A 19,341-nucleotide genomic window follows, 5' to 3' on the forward strand; every position below is an offset into this window, starting at 1 on the left:
GTTTCAAACTTTATGCCATGACATCATGACATTGGCACATGTTTTCATTTATGATACCATTTTATGCCATGTCATCATCTCTTGCATTAATAATCAATTGAATTGATTTAAGGACAAACATATAATTTGATATTGAGATCAAATTGGTGTTTAGAAAATGCATGAGAACTTAGCCTAAGTTGACCTTAACCCATATCTCACATCAAAATTGACTTGGATGTGTTTGATACACTTTAGATGTGTGTGAGATATTAGGATCATGAGTTAGGATCAAGGTGCATAGGTTTTGTACCTAGATGAGCCTAATTCAAGAAAATAGGGATCATAGGGAAAGCTTGTGTACAAGTCATGTACATTTAGCCCTAAGATTATGGTCCTAAATTCAAATGGTTTTAAAAGCATTTTAAAATTGATTTGAAAAACCTTGATGAAGCTTTCCTAGTGATAGCATTCATCATTGAACATTGTGATACAAAGTTGAGTTAAACTTGAACTATTTCAAAGTTTTTGAACTTTGTATCAAGATTGAAAAATGGAAGTTATTTTCATAGAAAACTATTTTTCCATGATAGTATATGTTATGAGGAATGTATCCTCAAAATTTCACAATTTTTCGAATTTTCTGGAATTTTCTAGGGTTTCGAATTTCGGGAGAAGAAAATTTAGAAATCAGAATCGGTTGGGACCGATCAGGAGGTTCCCTGATCGGTCCAGCGATCCAGAGGGGTTCTGATCGGTCCGGGGACCGATCAGGGCGTGCCAACCTGCTGAATTTCAGTTGTTGTCTGAAATTTCAGTTATGGAAGTTGTGATTTTGGATTTCTAAAGGTTTGGAACTCTCAAAGACATTGTTGGTGCAATGGTCAAGGGAGTTGACCTTTAAGGGGAGTTTTACCTAATTGTCAAGGGGAGTTGACTTTTAGGGGAGTTTTACTCCTTAAAACTTTTGAGGATTAGTGATATGAGATTATCACTAAGTTGATTGTTGAGTTTAGTATCAAGGGGAAATTAAGAGTTTCAATGAAAGGTATGGGACTTTCATTAGGAAGAAACTTTGACCTTGATATCCTCCTTTACTTTTTGATGTGTTCAAGGGAGAATTATTGGAGAACCCAAGTTAGGTTATCGGGTTAACCTAAGCTAGGGAAGAATGTCAAGGAATGTTCAAGGAAGAACATTGGAATTCTTTTTGATGTGTGTCAAAAGGGGAGAACTATTGAGAACCCAAGTTAGGTTATCGGGTTAACCTAAGGAGAATGTCCGGAGAATGTTCAAGGAAAGAACATTGGACATTGGAAGATGGTTGGAAAACCTAAGTTAGGTTATCGGGTTAACCTAACTTGATTATAGTTTTGTCAAACATCAAAAGGGGAGATTGTTGGTGCAACCTTAGGTCAAGGTTGACTGGTTGACCCGACTCGAGTTGACTTGACTCGAGTTGTATTTTGATGTTTGACTTGGGAAGATTGTTGATGCAACCTTAGGTCAAGATTGACCTAGTTGAGTTGCATGTTGATGTTTGACACTGTGGAAGAGTTGTATTCTTGATGTGAGACAAGAATAGATGGTTGGGAGATTATTGGTGCAACCCTAGGTCAAGGTTGACCTGGTTGACTGAAAAGTCAAGTATGGAGACTTGGCAACGGAAAAGTCAAGCAGGGAGCTTGGCGCGCGAAAAGTCCAAGTATGGAGACTTGGCAAAAGTCCAAGCACGGAGACTTGGCACGGGAAAAGTCAAGTATGGCACGCGGAAAGTCCAAGTATGGAGACTTGGCGGGGAAAGTCCAAACAGGAGTTTGGCAGGAGAAAGTCCCGTGAGTGAAGCCGGGCATTGGAGAAAGTCCCGGTGAGTGAAGCGGTGAAAATCCTAGTGAGTGAAGCTAGGTGAAGGTGAAAGTCACGGTGAGTGAAGCCGGGCATTGGGAAAATCCTAGTGAGTGAAGCTAGGTGAATGGGAAAGTCTGGTGAGTGAAGCCGAGGGGAAAGTCCCGGTGAGTGAAGCAGGCGGTGAGAAAGTCCTAACGGGATGTTAGGCGGTATGGAAAGTCTGGTGAGTGAAGCCGAGCAGTGAGAAAGTCCTAGCGGATGTTAGGCGGTTGGAAAGTCTGGTGAGTGAAGCTGGAAAGTCCTAACTGGGATGTTAGGCGGTTGGGAAGTCCGGTGAGTGAAGCGAGGCAAGGGAAAGTCTGGTGAGTGAAGCCAGGCATTTGAAAAGTCCAGTAGGTGAAAGGCGGTGAGTGAAGCCGGTGAAAATCCTAGTGAGTGAAGCTAGGTGAATGAGAAAGTCCTAGGGATGTTAGGCGGTGTGAAATCACGGTGAGTGAAGCCGGTGGAAAGTCTGTGAGTGAAGCGGGCGAGGAAAATCCAGATCGATCAAGGGTGATCGGACATCGTGTTGAGAAGTCCAAGTGAGTGAAGCTTGGCATATGGAGTCGGAGAGGGCTCGGTAGCTCGTTCTCGAACTAGGTTAGAGAGGCACTCTAAAGGAGTTGGATCGATGCCGTGACCGATCCGGTGATCTGCGTTTGCTCGATCGGTGTGACCGATCGAATCGATCGATGGCTCATCGATTGCAATCGATCGGCGGAGACCGATCAGAACTCGCGAAGAAAACCGTGGATCGGTCTGCGACCGATCCACCGTCTTATGTATCGCTGCCGATCAGGTGGCGTCGATCGTGCGCTGATCGGTCATGGACCGATCGGAGGTTCCTGATCGGTCCACGACCGATCGGGGCTGATCGCGACACCTGATCGATGCGGGACCGATCGGTGACAAGCAAGCCTCGTGCGCCTGGGCCGATCGGTCCTTAGACCGATCGGGTTCTAGCCGCGGCTAGTTTCTTCATTGCCTTCTTCGCAGGTATAAAGGGGTCGAGGGCTGCTGCTGCGCGATGACTCTTCTTCCTTCTTGCTGTTCTAAGTGCTGCTGTGCTTGAGCTTTGTTGAGCTCCTCCTGAGCTTCCGGCTGGGTTCCTGCTGTTGTAGGCGTCGCGTGAAGTTGCTGCTTCACCTCCAGTCGACAAGAAAGCAAGCAATTGGTAGAGTGCGATTGTGTTCATATTGTATTGCTTTTCTTACTGCTCTTGTACTCTTTGTTTGCTGTTGCAAACGTTTGTGGCGAGGTTTCTCCACCCACAAGGAGTATATTGTATTAGCCGGTTCTCCGGGGACTCATCCACCGACGGATTGACCGGACTCGTCCACCTTACGGACACGCCGAGGAGTAGGAGCCCTAATCTCCGAACCTCGTTACATCCTCGTGTTAAGGTTTGGTTTTCTTCTCTTTCGTTTCTTTGTATTTTCCGCTGCGACTAACCTAATTGTAGGAAGAAACGAGAGCGATTTGGGGCGGCTATTCACACCCCCCTCTCTAGCCGTACGAAAGATCCTAACATCCACTTCCCCCACTGCACTCACTACTGTCTATATTCTCCCGCTGTTCTTCAAGTGTGCTCAAGTGTGTTTGTAAGTATTTATTGTCTTGGTATGTAAAAATTCGATATCTTTTTGTAATATATGTTGTTTTCTATGTAAGCTATCTTTATGTAAAAATTTTATGTAACTCTCTGTAAAAATTCTCTACTAAATAAAATCTATGCTTGTTGCTTGTTTTATAATGACAATCTAAGTTTAGACTCAAAAATATTCTGTCTCTCTCGTCTTGGTTCTTTTCCTCAGTCCTTGTCTTAGTAACCAGCAGGTGAACAGTAACTGTATCAGGAATAACCAAAATCATATAAGACTTGTGCGGGCTAAGTAAGAAGGGTAGCAACCCAAAATCTTACGCATAAGCCGGGGCACTGATTGAAAGGTGAGGTCTTGAACAGGTGAGGCTCCCTGGAAAACAAACAAGAAAAGAAAGCAGTTTATTAAAAAAAAAGAGTAAAAATTTTGGAAAGTCAATATATTTAACCGTACCATCACGGTATTGTGACTATCTACTTTATTTCTGCACTTCACTATTACTATATTTTTCTTTTACTATTTACTGTTTTACCAAGAACTATTACTGTTTTACTATTATTGTTTATTGTTTACTCTATTACTGTTTACTGTTATTTTCGTAAAAAAAATTGATATATATATATATATATATATATATATATATATATATATATATAACTATTACTGTTTTACCATTATTGTTTACTGTTTACTCTATTACTGTTTACTGTTACTTTCGTGTGTATATATATATATATATATATAGAAAAACAGAGATTAATTAAATGCCACCGAATCGGTTGAGAGGTGTTGTCTTTATTTGCGCAACAGTAAGGGTTGTAAATAAACTAAACGTTCGTGAACAAGCTTGGTGTTCGGCTTGGTAAGAGCTTGTTTATATTCGTTCAATATACATAAGATTAATTAAACAAACAAGCTTGAACAGCTTGTTAAGGTAAACAAACAAGATTGAACACATATGTGTTCAGCTCGTTAACGTTCATGAACAACGTTCGTGAACAATGTTCACGAACCATATTTATAAATAAAACTCTTTTCAATATCCTAAATAAACAATAAAATAAAATAAAATAAAATAAATAAATTTAAATTATCAATCTTAATAACCAATCAAACAATTAAAAATTTCAAACAATCAAACAAGTTTAAATTGAGAGCTTGATAACATCTAAACGAACTAAGCTAGAACCAAGCTCAAGCCAAGTTTGAATTGAGAGCTTGATAACATCTAAATGAACCAAGCTCAAACTAAGTTTCAAACAAGCTCAAGCTCATAAAAAATAAATCAAGTCAAGTTTGAACACTCATTTCAAAAACTTGATTCATTTTAAACTCAACTCTACTCGACTCAATTATCTTATCAAATAAGTTTCAACATCCTAAACTCGCACGTTTACCGTCCTAGCAACAGTTGCTCAGATATATATCGTCAAAATAATGGCATTACACAGTGCAGTCCATGCCCGGTCCGATATGAGATGCATCGCATTCAACCCCTCCGTCGACGAATGCCTACCCTGCCCCGCGCCGCCGCTACCCAACTCCCATGGCTCCCTCCCCGATCCAGCTGCCTCCCTCGACCGTCGGGATGCTCCGCCAAGTCACCGCCCTCCCTCTCCAATGCCGCTGTACTCCGGTCCGTCAAGTCCCCTTCTGCTACCCCTCGCCAAGTCGTCGCAGTCTATTCTGCTGCCGCCCGGCAGCTCGGATTCCACCACGACCTTCCCACTTATAAGGCCCTCCTTTCTTTCCTCGCCTCCAAACGCCGATTCCGAGCCATCGAGCTCCTCCTCGCCCGCATGCCCCACGACGGCCTCCTCCCTGGCCCTGCGCTCCTCCTCCCCCTCGTCCGCTCCTTCTCCGCTGCTGGCCGCGGCCTCGACGCACTGCTCCGTACCTGCCCCTCTCCGCTCAGCGAACGGCTTCTGTCCTCTCTCATCCACTCCCTCGCCCTCACCGGTGACCACAACATCGCTCGATCCGTCCTCGCCGCCGCCGCCGGTCTCGGCCAGCCACTTCACGCGAGGCATTACTCCGGCCTCGTCAGAGCCCTCTACGACCGCGACGGAGTCAGATCGGCGACCGAGTTCCTCGATCTCCTGGCCGCAAAAGGCTGCTTCCCCGACGAGTTTTTCTACAGATCGCTGATCCGCGACATCTGCCTCCGTGGCGGCAACTCAATCACCGCCGCCTTTGAGGTGGTGGAACAGATGAGGCGAAGCGGACGGGAACCCGATCTGGTGGTTTGGAACACACTGGTTCAGGGCTGTGCGAGGCAGGGACAGATGAGCAAGGCCGAGCAGGTGATGGCGGAGATGGAGCGGAAGAGTGGCGCCGCCATGGCAGATGCATGGACCTACAATGCCCTAATTTCAGGGATTCCTGACCGTCTGATGAGCCAAGATGGGATCTTGGCCTTCCGTCGGATGGTGGAGAGGGGGGTGTCACCGGATGTAGTGACGTTCTCTGCGCTGATTGGTGGACTGGGCCGGGCAGGGAGGGTGTGGGAGTGCAATGCAATGTTGGGGAAGATGGTCAGGTTGGGAATTCCACCGGATGTCGCCTGTTACAAGGTTCTGGTGGGCGTGTACAGAATAAATAACATGCCAGATGATGCCTCTGCCATTGCCGAAGCAATGAAATATGATCTCCTTGATTCTGAAGGGGTTACCCTCACAAATTGAGCAAGGGCTCTATCCCAAACATTTACAACATCTTGCCAATCAGATTCTACTATCAGCTTACTAATTCTAAGTGGCCAGGATTTTTCCAATGTCTCCCTGATAACCTATTATTTGATTGGGTTGGTTGGTACAGTGTAAGAAGCCTCCAAAGCATATGCGTTCTTGGTTTCTGAATAAACCCCCCACACCTGCACATCCAAATGGTGGCACTGGCGCCGTAGATGCTTCACTCTTCAATTTTAGTGTACCTCTAAGTGGTGGGTTCTAAGTACTATCCTCCTGTTGTTTCTTAGCATTCAAAGATATCACTCATTAATTTCCAGATTCATTTTGCTAATTTAAAGTTGCATTAGATTGTCATTGTTTAATTTTGACATTTTTATTTTCATTTCAGTTAGTACAAGGGTTTGTGAGGTTATTCCTAAAACTAACAAATATTACGGTGATCACCCGACTGGAAATAAGTTCTTGAACATGTTCATGTTCTTAGATTAATGTCTAAAGATTGTATATGTTACCGTGAGCTAGAGACATTGTTGTGTCTCAGTATCACACTGAAAGGAAATAGGTAAACTTAAATTTAGCCATAATTGTATATCTATTAGGAAATTTCTCAGAAACTCTGCTTTCTTGCTTGTTATAGCTAGTACTACAAATTTAGATTTGATAATTCAATGTTTGATGCAGGTTTATTTCTTTGAGGCTGTACTGATGGCTCACTTGCCAAGACTGAAGATTCATCCATAAGCAGGCTTATCGTCTTTAACTATGCAACTAGAATGCTAGCCATGTAAGAGTCTTACTCTTGTTAGGAATTTTAATTGAACTAGGAAGTTTAGTGATAAGAGGTATCCTATTAGCTATGAATATCACATGAACCCATCACCGAGTGATTGGAATTCATTTCAATCTTCACCCCTTTAGGTTTTTACCATTGCAGTAGTTTAGAAACTTTTAAAAATTATAAATAGATGCCGACATTAGCAATGCATCATGGTTACTCAAAGAGTGAAAATATTAGTGATTTGACAATAAACTTTCAGTGAACAATTATCATATAATTCATTCCTTTTATCACTCAATATCTTGGTTAATATAATATAGAAAGTATCATTTCTTTATTTGTTCAATGATAATTGATTCTCGACAACTAAGAATAATTCAACTAAATAAATTTGAGATCTCAAATTCAATCGCATTTGTGCTGTGGTGATAGATTTTTAGACATTGATCTTTATTAAGAGGCTTTTTTTACCAGCTCACAACTACACCCAATAAATGTCTTTCTATTTTGTAGTGTATTGCATTTATTTGCATCAAGGTGTCCCAATCGACATATAACATACCACAGTGACCTCAAGTCTTAAGGGTTATGTTTCATAACTTCTAATGATATTTTAGTCACAATCCATATAAACTTCTAAATTATTGTATTCATTCATAATAGTCACCCATGTGTAACCTCCATATCAATATATCCATTTCTTATGAACTCAATTACTAAACAGTTGCTAATCTTATTGTATTTTTGATGTCCCATATTAAAGATGCTGCAAGACATTCAAAAACACTATACTTTTACTTTTATTCATAGCCTACTTATTGGCAAGGAGCAGTTGGTAGGCCACTCAGACAAAATAAAATTGTCATTTCAGTTTTGGATGATTTGAGTGGACCAATTTGTTGTTTTTACTAGCCACTAACCTTTCAAGCTGCCTCGATACTGTGGGGCAAACTCCTTCCTCCCCCATGGAAGGCAGTTCTTTTAGAGTTAGGATCGGTAGCAGTGGTTGTTGTTAGTCTGAGGTAGGAGGATTGCACTTGTGTTTTTTTTTCTTTTACTTTCTAGACATCCAAAGCAAAATTATGCAAAACTGATTCAATGTAGAGCATTCCAAGCATTACCAGCATGCAAATGGATAAAGTCATAAGGGGCTCTATTTTTTTAACAAATTAAATTTATTTTTAATTATGGATGTTATTTTATAAAATCTAATCTATTCCTCTTCAATATCTCTCAATCCTAGCTTTCTCTTGTTACATTTCTCTTTTGTTGGTGATGCTTTCTCCTTTAATCAATAAGAACATGAATTAGAAATTTGTTTTTATCTTATCCATACAATGTAAACTAAAAATGTTAGTTTTTTAAGTGCCCCATCTTCCCCTTTTCCAACTCCCCTTCTCTGTGCTTCTCTTCCTAGTTGAGATTAGAGAAGAGAAACCACACCTAAGATTAACATGTTGATCTGATTGGTGCTAATACTATGCTCCTTGCTTAATTAAATTCAAATGTTGATGAATTCATCCATATTGTGTTTGATCGAAATGAAAGATTTTATTATTTTTTAGTAATAATGAGTTAGGTACCTTTACCATTTCTATTCCTTAATAAACATTAAGTTTAACTTTTATTTAGATGTACTTACAATCATAAATTGTTCGATTTTCCCTTTGTCTTCATTCTATCATTTACAATTGTTCTGGTTTAGGTAATGAAAAATATAGTTTATTTTTTTTTCTTGTGCTCTGTGCCTAAAAAGACTCCCATTTAATTCTTGAATGATAATGGCTAGTTTGGTTTTGTTGTGAGTTTTATTATTTATTATTTTTATTTTCTAAAAATGGTATTGAGTTTTGTCATTTTATATATATTTTTTTTATTTATTTATTTTTTGTGCTTCGCGGATGATGATGAGTTGATCATGGGAGCATGATTTTTTTTCTATTGTTATCATATTTGATTGTTCTTATTTCCTCAATTTTTTTCTTTTTGTAAGGGTTGTTTTCTCTATCTTTCATTTAAGTAATTAGACATACTTTTATCTTTCTTCATTTTTAAACAATTTTGAATACACATATTTTTAGCTAAGTAAATTGTGAACTTCTCTTTTTCCACATAGAGCCTTTAATAGGCTTGAGCCTTAAATAGGCTTATATAGGCTTGAGCTGGCCCTGTCACTCACTAAAGATTATTTTTGTTAATATTTTCATTATTATACTAGTTTTAATGGTACAAGATTATTTTAAAAAAAATTTTTATAATTTAAAAGTTAAAGATGTTTATCACTTTGGGCTTGTCAACTTTATTAAAAACACATATAATAACATTCTATTCTACAAAACTTATTTTGATAAAAAAAAATCACCTTTTAGTCATTCTATATGAAAGATCTATCACTTCTAGTCATTCTATATCCAATTGTCATCAAGTACTCGTGGTTCGATCCCTAACCATGACGTATTTGTAGGAATTTTTCTTCAAATAGGCACGTAACCAAAGGATGTTGGACTATTAGGCTACCCGCCACGCGCACTTCCCGATTTATCTTGGTTGCCGGTGGAAACTTCTATAAGGTCGAACTAATAACCTCAGGACTAGGACTAGTCAATGAGATTAACTGGGTTTATCGTTATATTAAATCTATATCACTTTTAATAACAAAAGTCAATTTAAAATCTTAAAACAAAACTTATATTAATAAATACAACAATAATAACAAACTAACCCTCATCCTATTAATTAGAGTTGGTGGTCTCGGAGCTATGGTACAATGAAAGGGTGTTAAGTTATCATCTAGATATTTACGATTTAATCCCCAGCTATGTTACATTTGTATGGGTTTTTCCTCCAAATGGGGCATGCAACTACGGGATGGTGAGCTTCTAGGCCACCCATTGAGCGCTTCTTGATTTATCCTTGCGACCAGTGAAAAATTTCCGTGGGGTCAGGCCGATCGTCCCAAGTTCAGTGTTACCTGGTTCATCATAAAATTGGTTGTATAGATCCTCATACGATAATAATAATCTATAGTGCTGTTGGTTTTCAGAAACCAACACCATAGTCTAGGATAGTTGGCACGAGATTATAACTTTGCCTACGTATATTAGGATCAGGATTAGACACTATATATATCTTCTACACACTCCACACTTCCATCTCATTTTAAAATTTCAAAAATCTTAGTTGTTTAGGTTCATCAATGAGTTTCGGTTAAAATATATTAATGGACTTGGAGAGCTTTAATCAAACTCATTATAACTCCGATAGTTTTCTGCAGTTCCTTGGAGTCCAAGGATCCCCTCCGTTATCATTGTAAAAAAATTCTTAGCGTTGCTCAGAAGGTTTAAAAAGTTTCAAACTTTGTACCAATTGACACAAGCCTATAACTTCATATAGGAGACTTGGAACTAAGATTTCTTATCATATCTACCTTCTACACACTCCACACTTCCATCTCATTAAAAAAATTTAGAAATCCAAGTTATCTAAGTCTATCAATGGATTTTGGTCAAAAAGCATTGATGGGCCTAGAGAACTCTGATTGAACTCATTCCAACTCTTGTAAGTTTTTATAGTGCTCTAGAGTCCAAGGTTGCCTTCTGTTATTATCGTAAAAGATTTCTAGCATTGCTCAGATGGTTTAGAAAGTTTCAGATTTTGTGTCAATTGACACAAGTCTATAACTTCATGTAGGAGACTTAGGACCATGATTTATCACCATATCTCCCGTCTATATACTCACATCTTTCATATACTCACATCTTCCATCTTATTTCAAGTTTTTAGAGAAAAGTGAAAAGTGAAAACAATGGAGCATGGATGGTGGTGGTTGGTGTCTGAGTGGCTCTGGATCTGAATTTAGTATTTGGAAGAATATCTGAGATTGATTTTTCATTGTTTTCACATAAAGTTGGAAATTCCAATGTTCATCCAGGTTTTGCTATATCGTTAAGGATGGAACGAGCATTCACATTTTGTGGAACCAGTAAACTACAGGAGAATTCAAGGGTGTCCTTTTTCTGTATTTTCTTGTTGTGTCTAGAAAAATTATGATCCAAAGTAGCTGTAGGTTTAAAGTGGTGTGGCAGACTTACAGTGTGTGTCAATATGTATGAAATTATAGGTTTGGAAATGTGTTCCCCCTTTACACGATGTCTAGTTGCGGTGGTGGGTATTAGATAAAAATCGAAAGTTACCTTATTATTGCTTTTGTCAAAATATGTATATATTTGCAGAACAAATATAGCTAGTAACAACTTTCACTTTCATGAGAAATCAAAGGACAACATTTTTCAAAGAATATGCTGAAGATGTTATAGGGAAGAAGCCTTACCAGTAGGACATGAATACAATTATAAGGCCACTTTAAGTGCAGGAATTATGCCCCAGATATCCAATGGTCGCAGACAGTCAAAGAGGCTTTAAACAGCCAGACGACTAGCCAGAGCTTCATTGAGTCGTGCTTCGGATTCAGATAGAAGAACAAGGGCGAAAGGTATATCGCTGGGTGATCTCTCTTGGCTGCATTGCAGAGCAGCTGTGAGCTCTCTGCCAAAGGAGATTTGCCCAGCTATTAGCCTTCGCAAAATACAATTTTTCATGTATGTATTCGTTGGCACGCCCTGGTAGAGTATGCTGCTTCAGCAAATTGTATATATTCGATAAATCTACATTATGCGCATGAATTATAGAAGAACCATATGAATCCCCACAAACTAAGTAAGACCAACAGAAAGTGATAAGCAGCAGCTGTGAAAATACAATCAATCTACTTAAAATCCTCTTTAGCTTGTTCCATCAATTGTTGCCTTGTAATTCGAGAACTTAAAGGCAATTAATAGCTCCATCTACCTTTCTTTTGTGAATGGGTCGTAATGATCAGTTTTCAGGTACCTGTCAAACCCAACGTTCGGAGATTCTTGCCAAAGTAGCAACTAGCAAATGGTTGCCAGTGCCTCCAGTGGTCAGTCTGCAATTGTAATCAACATTATACAATCATCATTCATCACTATACAATCTAACCATTTTGAAATCAACCAACGCAGGAGACCTTAGATGCAACAGATCATGATGAATTTGAATAATTATATCATTACCTTTTAAATTAATGATTGTACAGATTAAATAAACTTATACGATTTATAAAAAACATTAGAGTACCCGATCATTTGACAGATTAATAAAGGTTTGGTCAATTAGGAAAGATTCTAATTATTATGTCTTGTTCAATAATTCCCTTATACTCTCTAATAAACTTAGGAGGTTTTTTATTTGCTAGTACATTGAGACGTTATTTAGATAATGACTTAATAAAGATATCAATGATATGATTCTCTGTATAAATATAAGAGACAGATAGTTGTTGTCACATGTTGCCAAACAAAATGAAAGTCAATTTTTGGATGTTTTATACGTGTATGAAAGATTGGATTTATTGTAAAATATGTTGCTTTAATATTATCACACCAAATTTTTGATACAACATTTGACGCAAGATGAAGTTCATAAAGAAGTGATTGAAGTCAAATAATTTCAAACGTTGTATTGACTATAGCTTTATATTCAGTCAGTGCTTGAACAAGATATTATAGGTCTTTTTTTTTTTAATTTCATGAGATAAGGTCTTGTCCAAAAAATATTGCATATCCACTAGTAAAGTGTTTGTTTCCAGAAGAACTTGTCCAATCCGTATCACTATATACATGTAAATCTCGAGAGGATTGACGATATAAAAGAAAACTATGTAAAATAGTACCTCTGAGATAGTGAAGTATTCTTTTCGTATCTTCATAGTTTTATTCAGTGGAAGCATGCATGAACTAACAAACATGATTTACTGTAAAGGTAATATCAAGTCGTGTGATAGTGACATATTGCAAAGCTCTAATAATGCTTCAATAAATTTATGGATTAAACATAGTAGGAGAAGGTGCAGAGAAGTTAATAATAGTAATTGGTGTGGAGAACGAACCTACTCCACCCATTGTAGATCTTTGAAGAAGCCCAATAATATATTACTTTGAGAGAAGAGAACTTTATCATATAGATAAGTTCAATACTAAGAAAAAAATAGAACATTACCTAAATATCGAATAAGAAATTATTGATTGAGAATATTTAATAGAGTTGTGATGTTCTTTTTATCATTGTCAGTTATTACAATGTCATCCACATAAATAAGGAAAAATAACATAGATCTATCAATATATTTGTAGAGTCAATCTTTGATCCAAAAAAAAACCCTTGTGCTTGTAACCAGTTAGATAATCGATTGAATATGCATAAGGAACTTGCTAAAAACCATATAAGGATTTCTTAATTTGACAAACATGAGATGGAAATTATTGATGAATGAACTTAGGTGGTTACTCCAAAAATATAGTTTCCTCAAGATAACCATGAAGGAATGTATTAGAAACATCTAATTGTCTTACAGACCAATTAGAACTAACAACTACTAATAACAATAATCTAACATATGTAATTTTGATGGTTGGGTTGAAAGTGTCATTGAATTCAATACCTGATTGTTGACTAAATCCTTTGATTACAAGTTAAGTTTTGTACCGTTTAAGAGAACCATTAGCTTAATGCTTAAGACAAAATATCCATTTATGGCCCACAACATTCATAGAGGAAGTAAGCAAAAGTAGACTCTATGTTCTATTGTGAAGAAGTGCATTAAATTCTGTAATCATTGCACTACGCCAATTCAAATTCTTATTTGCTTGTAAAAAGCAAGTTGGTTCTGTTAAGACTAAAAACATTCACATAGCTTCATAATTGTATGATATTGTTCACTTAGAGTCTAAGTGCTCATGGATTTGTTTTTGGCCTCTACCCAAAAGGTCTCATACCAATAGAAATATCTGTCTCTTTGATTGTATTCTCAATAATTCTCCCTCCTCTCAGGTATCCGGTCATCCTTGACTTGCTCTGAGCCTCTCCTCTAAGAATTTTTTTCACAACCTAGATTTCACTCTCCCAGGATTTTCACCAAGCATCCGATTACCCTTGACTTACTTAGACTTTTTACCACCTAGGGTTCACTCCCCAGGATTGTCACTAAACATCCGGCCATCCTTGACCTGGTTGGACTTTTTACTTAGAGTTCACTCCTCTAGCAACTCCCACCTCCCTCATTCAAGGTCACTTGTTAGAGCCAAAAGAATTTATATATTTCCATAATGATATAATATTGTTTATTTTGGGTCTAAGTCCTCATGGATTTATTTTTTGGCTCTACCCAAAATACTCATACCAATGAAGACATCTTCCTCTTTTAAACCCATGATATTTTTCATATGTTTCCAATGTAGGACTTTAATTGTATTCCCAACAAGTTCAACAGATTTTGAAGAGATTACTAGAGCTTGTGGAAAAGGATATTGGGTCCTCTTTGGCAGCATTGTGCATAGATGTCAAAAAGGGAAGCATGCAATGAGGAGCATCATCATCTAAATCACTTATTAATGACAATGAGGAAGTAGGGTAACATGATGATTTTGATGGCAGACTTGTATTATTTGAGAATTCAGAACTAGAAAACATATTATCTTCGGCTAATGACACTTCTGAGATCGGACACGGAATGAGTTCCAAAATATTGTTTCTTTTGATATTGTTAGGGTGTCCTACTCTTGTTAGATTAGTCACTTGGAGTGATTCTGATGGTATGGGAGAGTTATCAGAGAGCTTAAGTAGGACCTAGGATGTCTTCATTTTCATTATTAACATCATTTTTGGTCAAAGGGGTCAAATATCTAAGATCTGGTACAATGTTAGGTAGCATCAAGAAGGTACCATATATATTTGGAGGAGATATTGAAAAATCTGTTGAAAGGGGGAATAGAGATTCATCAAAAGTAATATGTCGTAAAATATATATTTGTCCTTTTGGTATATATGCAAGTAATGATACATACCTATGGTACAAATTACTATACAAAAAAATGCATTACAAATGAATGAGAGTTGAGTTTGTGTTTAGCGTAGGGTGTAACCAAGGATAAGATGTGCAACAAAAAATTCGAAGAAAAGTGTAGTTAGGAGTTTGATTATAAAGTTTTTCCAGATAGAGAAGAGTTAAGTCAGTTTCAACTATATGTCTATGTTTTTTATTAGTAGGATCATTTTGCTCTAGAGTGTGAAGGCAAGAGACTCGAACAATTCCATAAGAGAAAAGGTGAAGATGAAGAACTTGATATGCCTCCCCAATCAAAATGAAGAGATAGTATTTTACAATTAAAATATCATTCAACTTGTTTTTGAAAATGATAAAATATATCTAATAAATTAGATTTTCTTCTCATATGATAGTGTCAAGTATATTTATTAAAATGATCAATAAAGGTAACATAATATATAAAACCTCAGTTAGACTAGATAGGTGCAAAGCTTCAAAAATCTGAATGAATTATTTCAAATGAAGAATTAGAAACATAATCAAAAGAAAAGAAAAGTAACTTATGACTTTTAGATTTTATGCAGGCCTTACATGTGGCAAAAAGTAATTCACTTGCCCCTAGTGCCCCCGCCAACTCGTCCCTACGTCAATACAAAGAAAGTAAAAAGCTATGTGACTACTAGCTATTAGTGCAATGACCAAGGAATGGGGGAAGGCATGCTCGGACACACCGAGTTTCAATCTCATAACCTAATGTGACAACACCCTATGTTGTAACCACCATACCGCCCCGAGAAGACTTCATATTAGCCCTTCATGAATGAGATGAATATGAGGTAAAGGAAGTAGGAAACCATACTTATTGATGAACAATTGAACAAGGCGAAGAGAATGATGACTAAATCGGGTATGCCAAGTTAGTTTATTTGTATGTTCATTAATAGAAATTTTGATTGAAGAATTTTGAAGATAATAAAAAATATTTTTTATTCCCCATAAACACGGTGATATTTATTCCTCTCTCTTTTATAGAATAAGAACCTCGGGGCCGCCGGGTTCGTGATCACCACGGCCTTCATCTCGATCTCGCAGCCAAGAGTGACGCTGTTTGACAAGCCAAAATGGCAGAAGTGCAGTAGAAACTGCAGAAGTAGAGTCCTGGACCCACCGAGGACGGCCACTTATTTGTAGGAAAATATTAACAAAGATTTGTTTTAAAAAAAACATTTTAGTAAATTAAGTTATAATTGCCTAAATCAAGAAGTAAAGTGCGGCCGAGTGATACAACATATCTGAATAAAAAACAAGAGCAGATCCTCTGGGCAAAAATAACTTGGCTCAGAAGCACTTTTGTCATCTTAATCAGATGGTTGTGATGAACCCTGAACATCACTGAAGTGCAGTAATCCTCATCACCAAGGGAATGTATGGGGTGAGAGAGTCTCGAACTCTCGACCTCAGGATGACTCATCAAGCTATGAGACCTACGCGCTAGCCAACTGCGCCACCACCCCCGTTGAAATTATGTAAAATATTTAAATATATATTTTGTTAAATTAAGGCACATATACATTAAATTTTAGCCGGTGGGATAAAGGACCCTTTTTATATAATTTTAGATTTTACTTATTTAAATGTTTAATGAGTTAGTGGTTTTGATCTAAACTTTTGTTTTATCTAATACTCTGTGATGGAGCTGACTAATAAGAATAGGGTAAATTATCTGTCAAATAAAAATATCCTTTTAAATTTTTTAACTCAGATTAGTAATATTATTAAATTAAAATAGAGTTCAACAACTAATAAAATAAAAGAGATAAAAAATTACTTGATTACAATTGTTAGCAAATGAAAAGCACTAGAAATTTTTTTTTTTTAAAGATAGAGAAGCATCCTTAGAAATAAATTAGAAAATTAATACAAGAGTTGTTGAATATTTACTAACTCTTTTTATAGGTTTTGGAAAATATTATTCGTAACTTTATCGAAGTTAAAATTGTTTGATAATTTTTTTAAAATAATAATTAAAATAAAATATATATTAATAGTATTATAATAATTTATTACTCGTTACCAAATTAGTTAACATAAAGTGACATTGGTATAAGATAAAGTTATTTCAACATGACTTAATTGGTCATCGTTTTCAATTGTAAAAATAATCATTAACAATATATGAAATTATCTTTTTAAATTTTACTAATAAAATTAAATATTGTCCAGGGCATGGTTGAGTTTGATTATTGTGGATGAGCAAGGGGTTGAATTTCAAAAAAGTCAAGAAAAATATTATTCCCGCAGTGATCAATTACAGTTTCACGATTTACCTTTTCATAGATGGTCACGAGACCTGCTATGTGAATCGATAGGATGACAAATTTCATCTTTTGCTACAACTAATAAGATTTTTAATATTTATTTTTTAAAAAAAAATTAAAACTCACTTTTTTCCTGTCTAGGAACTCAAGAATAATTGAGACGCCCTTGGGTGTGAAGTTTGGGTTCGGCAGCTGCCTCAAGTCTGCCTTAGTCATATATATATATATATATATATATATCTCCTTTCCGTTGGATCAAAATTTGAGAATTTTCTTTCCGTGCTTCTTCATCCTTGACCTCCTTAACTAATCCACGCATTGTGCAACTGATTGGAAACGATAAGGCTTCCATTTTTCCTGATCATATTTGAGTGGGATCAGCGAACAAGGCTGATGACAGCCGAGGTAGTGGATGTGAGAGACCCATTTAATCTCTATAAAAATTTTCATCAGCAATTACCAGGGGCGTAAAATTCTCAAAAGATCATTTAACTTTTAGATTTTCTATATACACTTATTTATTATTCTGCCACCCTTTCAGTTACTATGTCATTTTAAAGGATAACATTAGTACGACGTTGGATTTTAAAAAATCAACACATAATAATTATAGAATTTATGCAGACTAAATTGGTGCTAATTTTTAAAATGGGAACTATCTCTTCAGAGATTATAAAAGATATTACATTAAAAATATTCTTATTATTGGTTGACTTATATTTCTTCTAAAGTGGATCTAGCTTTGATAATTTTAAAGTGGATCCTGTTCTAATAACTCTAAATAAATTCAATATATGCATTAAGATACGAAGACTTCTTATTTAACGATACCGAATGCACTTCAATTGAAAAAGAAAATATTTCATACTAACGGATTCAGGTTCATAACCATGGATTCCAATGCACGAGATCTTACATCACTTATTGGGTTCTTGAAAATCCATTATATATATATAATCTATAATAAAATTTACATCTATATCCTTAATTAAATCTCGTTCAGTATAAAATGTCTTTCAAAAAAAAAACTCTCTTTATTTTATTGGGAAGATCTTCCCATTTTTCATTGCTAAAAAAAACTCCGCTCAATAGTGGCGGTAGAAACAAGTAATGTCAAAACAAGATGAATCAACCTAATCAATATAACATAAACATTTGATCATTCACTTTTAGTCAATTCTAACACAACTCAACAAGTGTAGAAGCTTTCAAATTATGCATTACATCAAGTTTATAATGTACCAATTCATATTCTAAAGTAACGATGTCTCAATCTATGAAATTTTCAGGATAAAACTTTATTGAAAACTTGCAAATATAATCATGGTTAATTAGTCAAATGAATTTTTAGGATCTAAAGTTGCACTAAGACAAAAAGTTCTACTGATGACTTATTGAAACAAGTATTTAACTCCATCAAGATAAAATCTATAGTCGCATTAAAAATATCAAATTGGTAACGATGCTCAATTGTAGCTTGCTGACAGAAATGATTGACTTATATAGGCAATCAAGGTTATACACATCAATTTCATTTCTCAAATAAAAATTTTTCACTTCATGAAAAGAAAAATCTTCTTATCTGTAATCTCTAGTTCTTGAAGGATAATTTTGATAGTAGATATACATTTAATAATAGTCAAAATGTCTTCAAATTTTCAACATAGAATATATGTCGTTCTCATAATTTTATTCATTAAGTGCAAAATTAAATGAACACAAATTTAAAACTTGACATATTTCTATAAATCCCTCTAACTTCAACCTTATCTCTTCCATTAGGAGAATGATCACAAAGAACTTCAAAATATTTACGAATTGCAGTGTACACTGGAAAGAGTAAAACAAGAAATAGAGGGGGTATTATTGTAGATAGTTTGTTAAAGGATGAAGTTGTAGGAGTAGTTAGAAAAGGGGATAGAATTATAGCCCTTAAGATAATAGTAGCGAAAGAAACTATGAACATAATTAGCGTATATGCACCACAAGTAGGATTAGATGAAGCTACCAAATTAAGGTTTTGGGAGGACTTAGATGAAATATTACAAAATATTTCACCAAATGAAAGGATTTTAATAGGAGGTGATCTAAATGGGCATGTTGGAGTGAAAAATGAGGAATATGAGAGAGTACATGGGAGCTATGGGTTTGGAACGAGGAATGAGGAAGGGAAAACTATATTAGA

The 19,341-nt window shown here is 36.3% G+C and overlaps 1 protein-coding gene and 2 non-coding genes across 3 annotated transcripts; 1 reads left to right on the plus strand and 2 right to left on the minus strand.

Moving 5' to 3' along the window:
• Positions 1-4,920: 4,920 nt before the first annotated feature.
• Positions 4,921-7,066, plus strand: LOC122051105 (pentatricopeptide repeat-containing protein At1g62680, mitochondrial-like). Its single transcript, XM_042612063.1, has 2 exons — positions 4,921-6,408; positions 6,839-7,066. The coding sequence occupies exon 1, from the start codon at positions 4,946-4,948 to the stop codon at positions 6,149-6,151; it is 1,206 nt and encodes a 401-aa protein (XP_042467997.1). The 5' UTR covers positions 4,921-4,945; the 3' UTR covers positions 6,152-6,408; positions 6,839-7,066.
• Positions 7,067-16,172: 9,106 nt separating this feature from the next.
• LOC122054543 lies at positions 16,173-16,256 on the minus strand. Its single transcript, XR_006132828.1, has one exon. It is a non-coding gene; the product is annotated as a small nucleolar RNA snoR114 (small nucleolar RNA).
• A 10-nt stretch (positions 16,257-16,266) lies between these two features.
• On the minus strand, positions 16,267-16,352 carry TRNAM-CAU. Its single transcript is given in 2 exon segments — positions 16,267-16,302; positions 16,315-16,352. It is a non-coding gene; the product is annotated as a tRNA-Met (tRNA).
• Between the last annotated feature and the right edge of the window lie 2,989 nt (positions 16,353-19,341).

The sequence above is a fragment of the Zingiber officinale genome, chromosome 3A (genome assembly GCF_018446385.1).
Source record: "Zingiber officinale cultivar Zhangliang chromosome 3A, Zo_v1.1, whole genome shotgun sequence".
NCBI classification, from domain to species: Eukaryota; Viridiplantae; Streptophyta; class Magnoliopsida; order Zingiberales; family Zingiberaceae; genus Zingiber; species Zingiber officinale.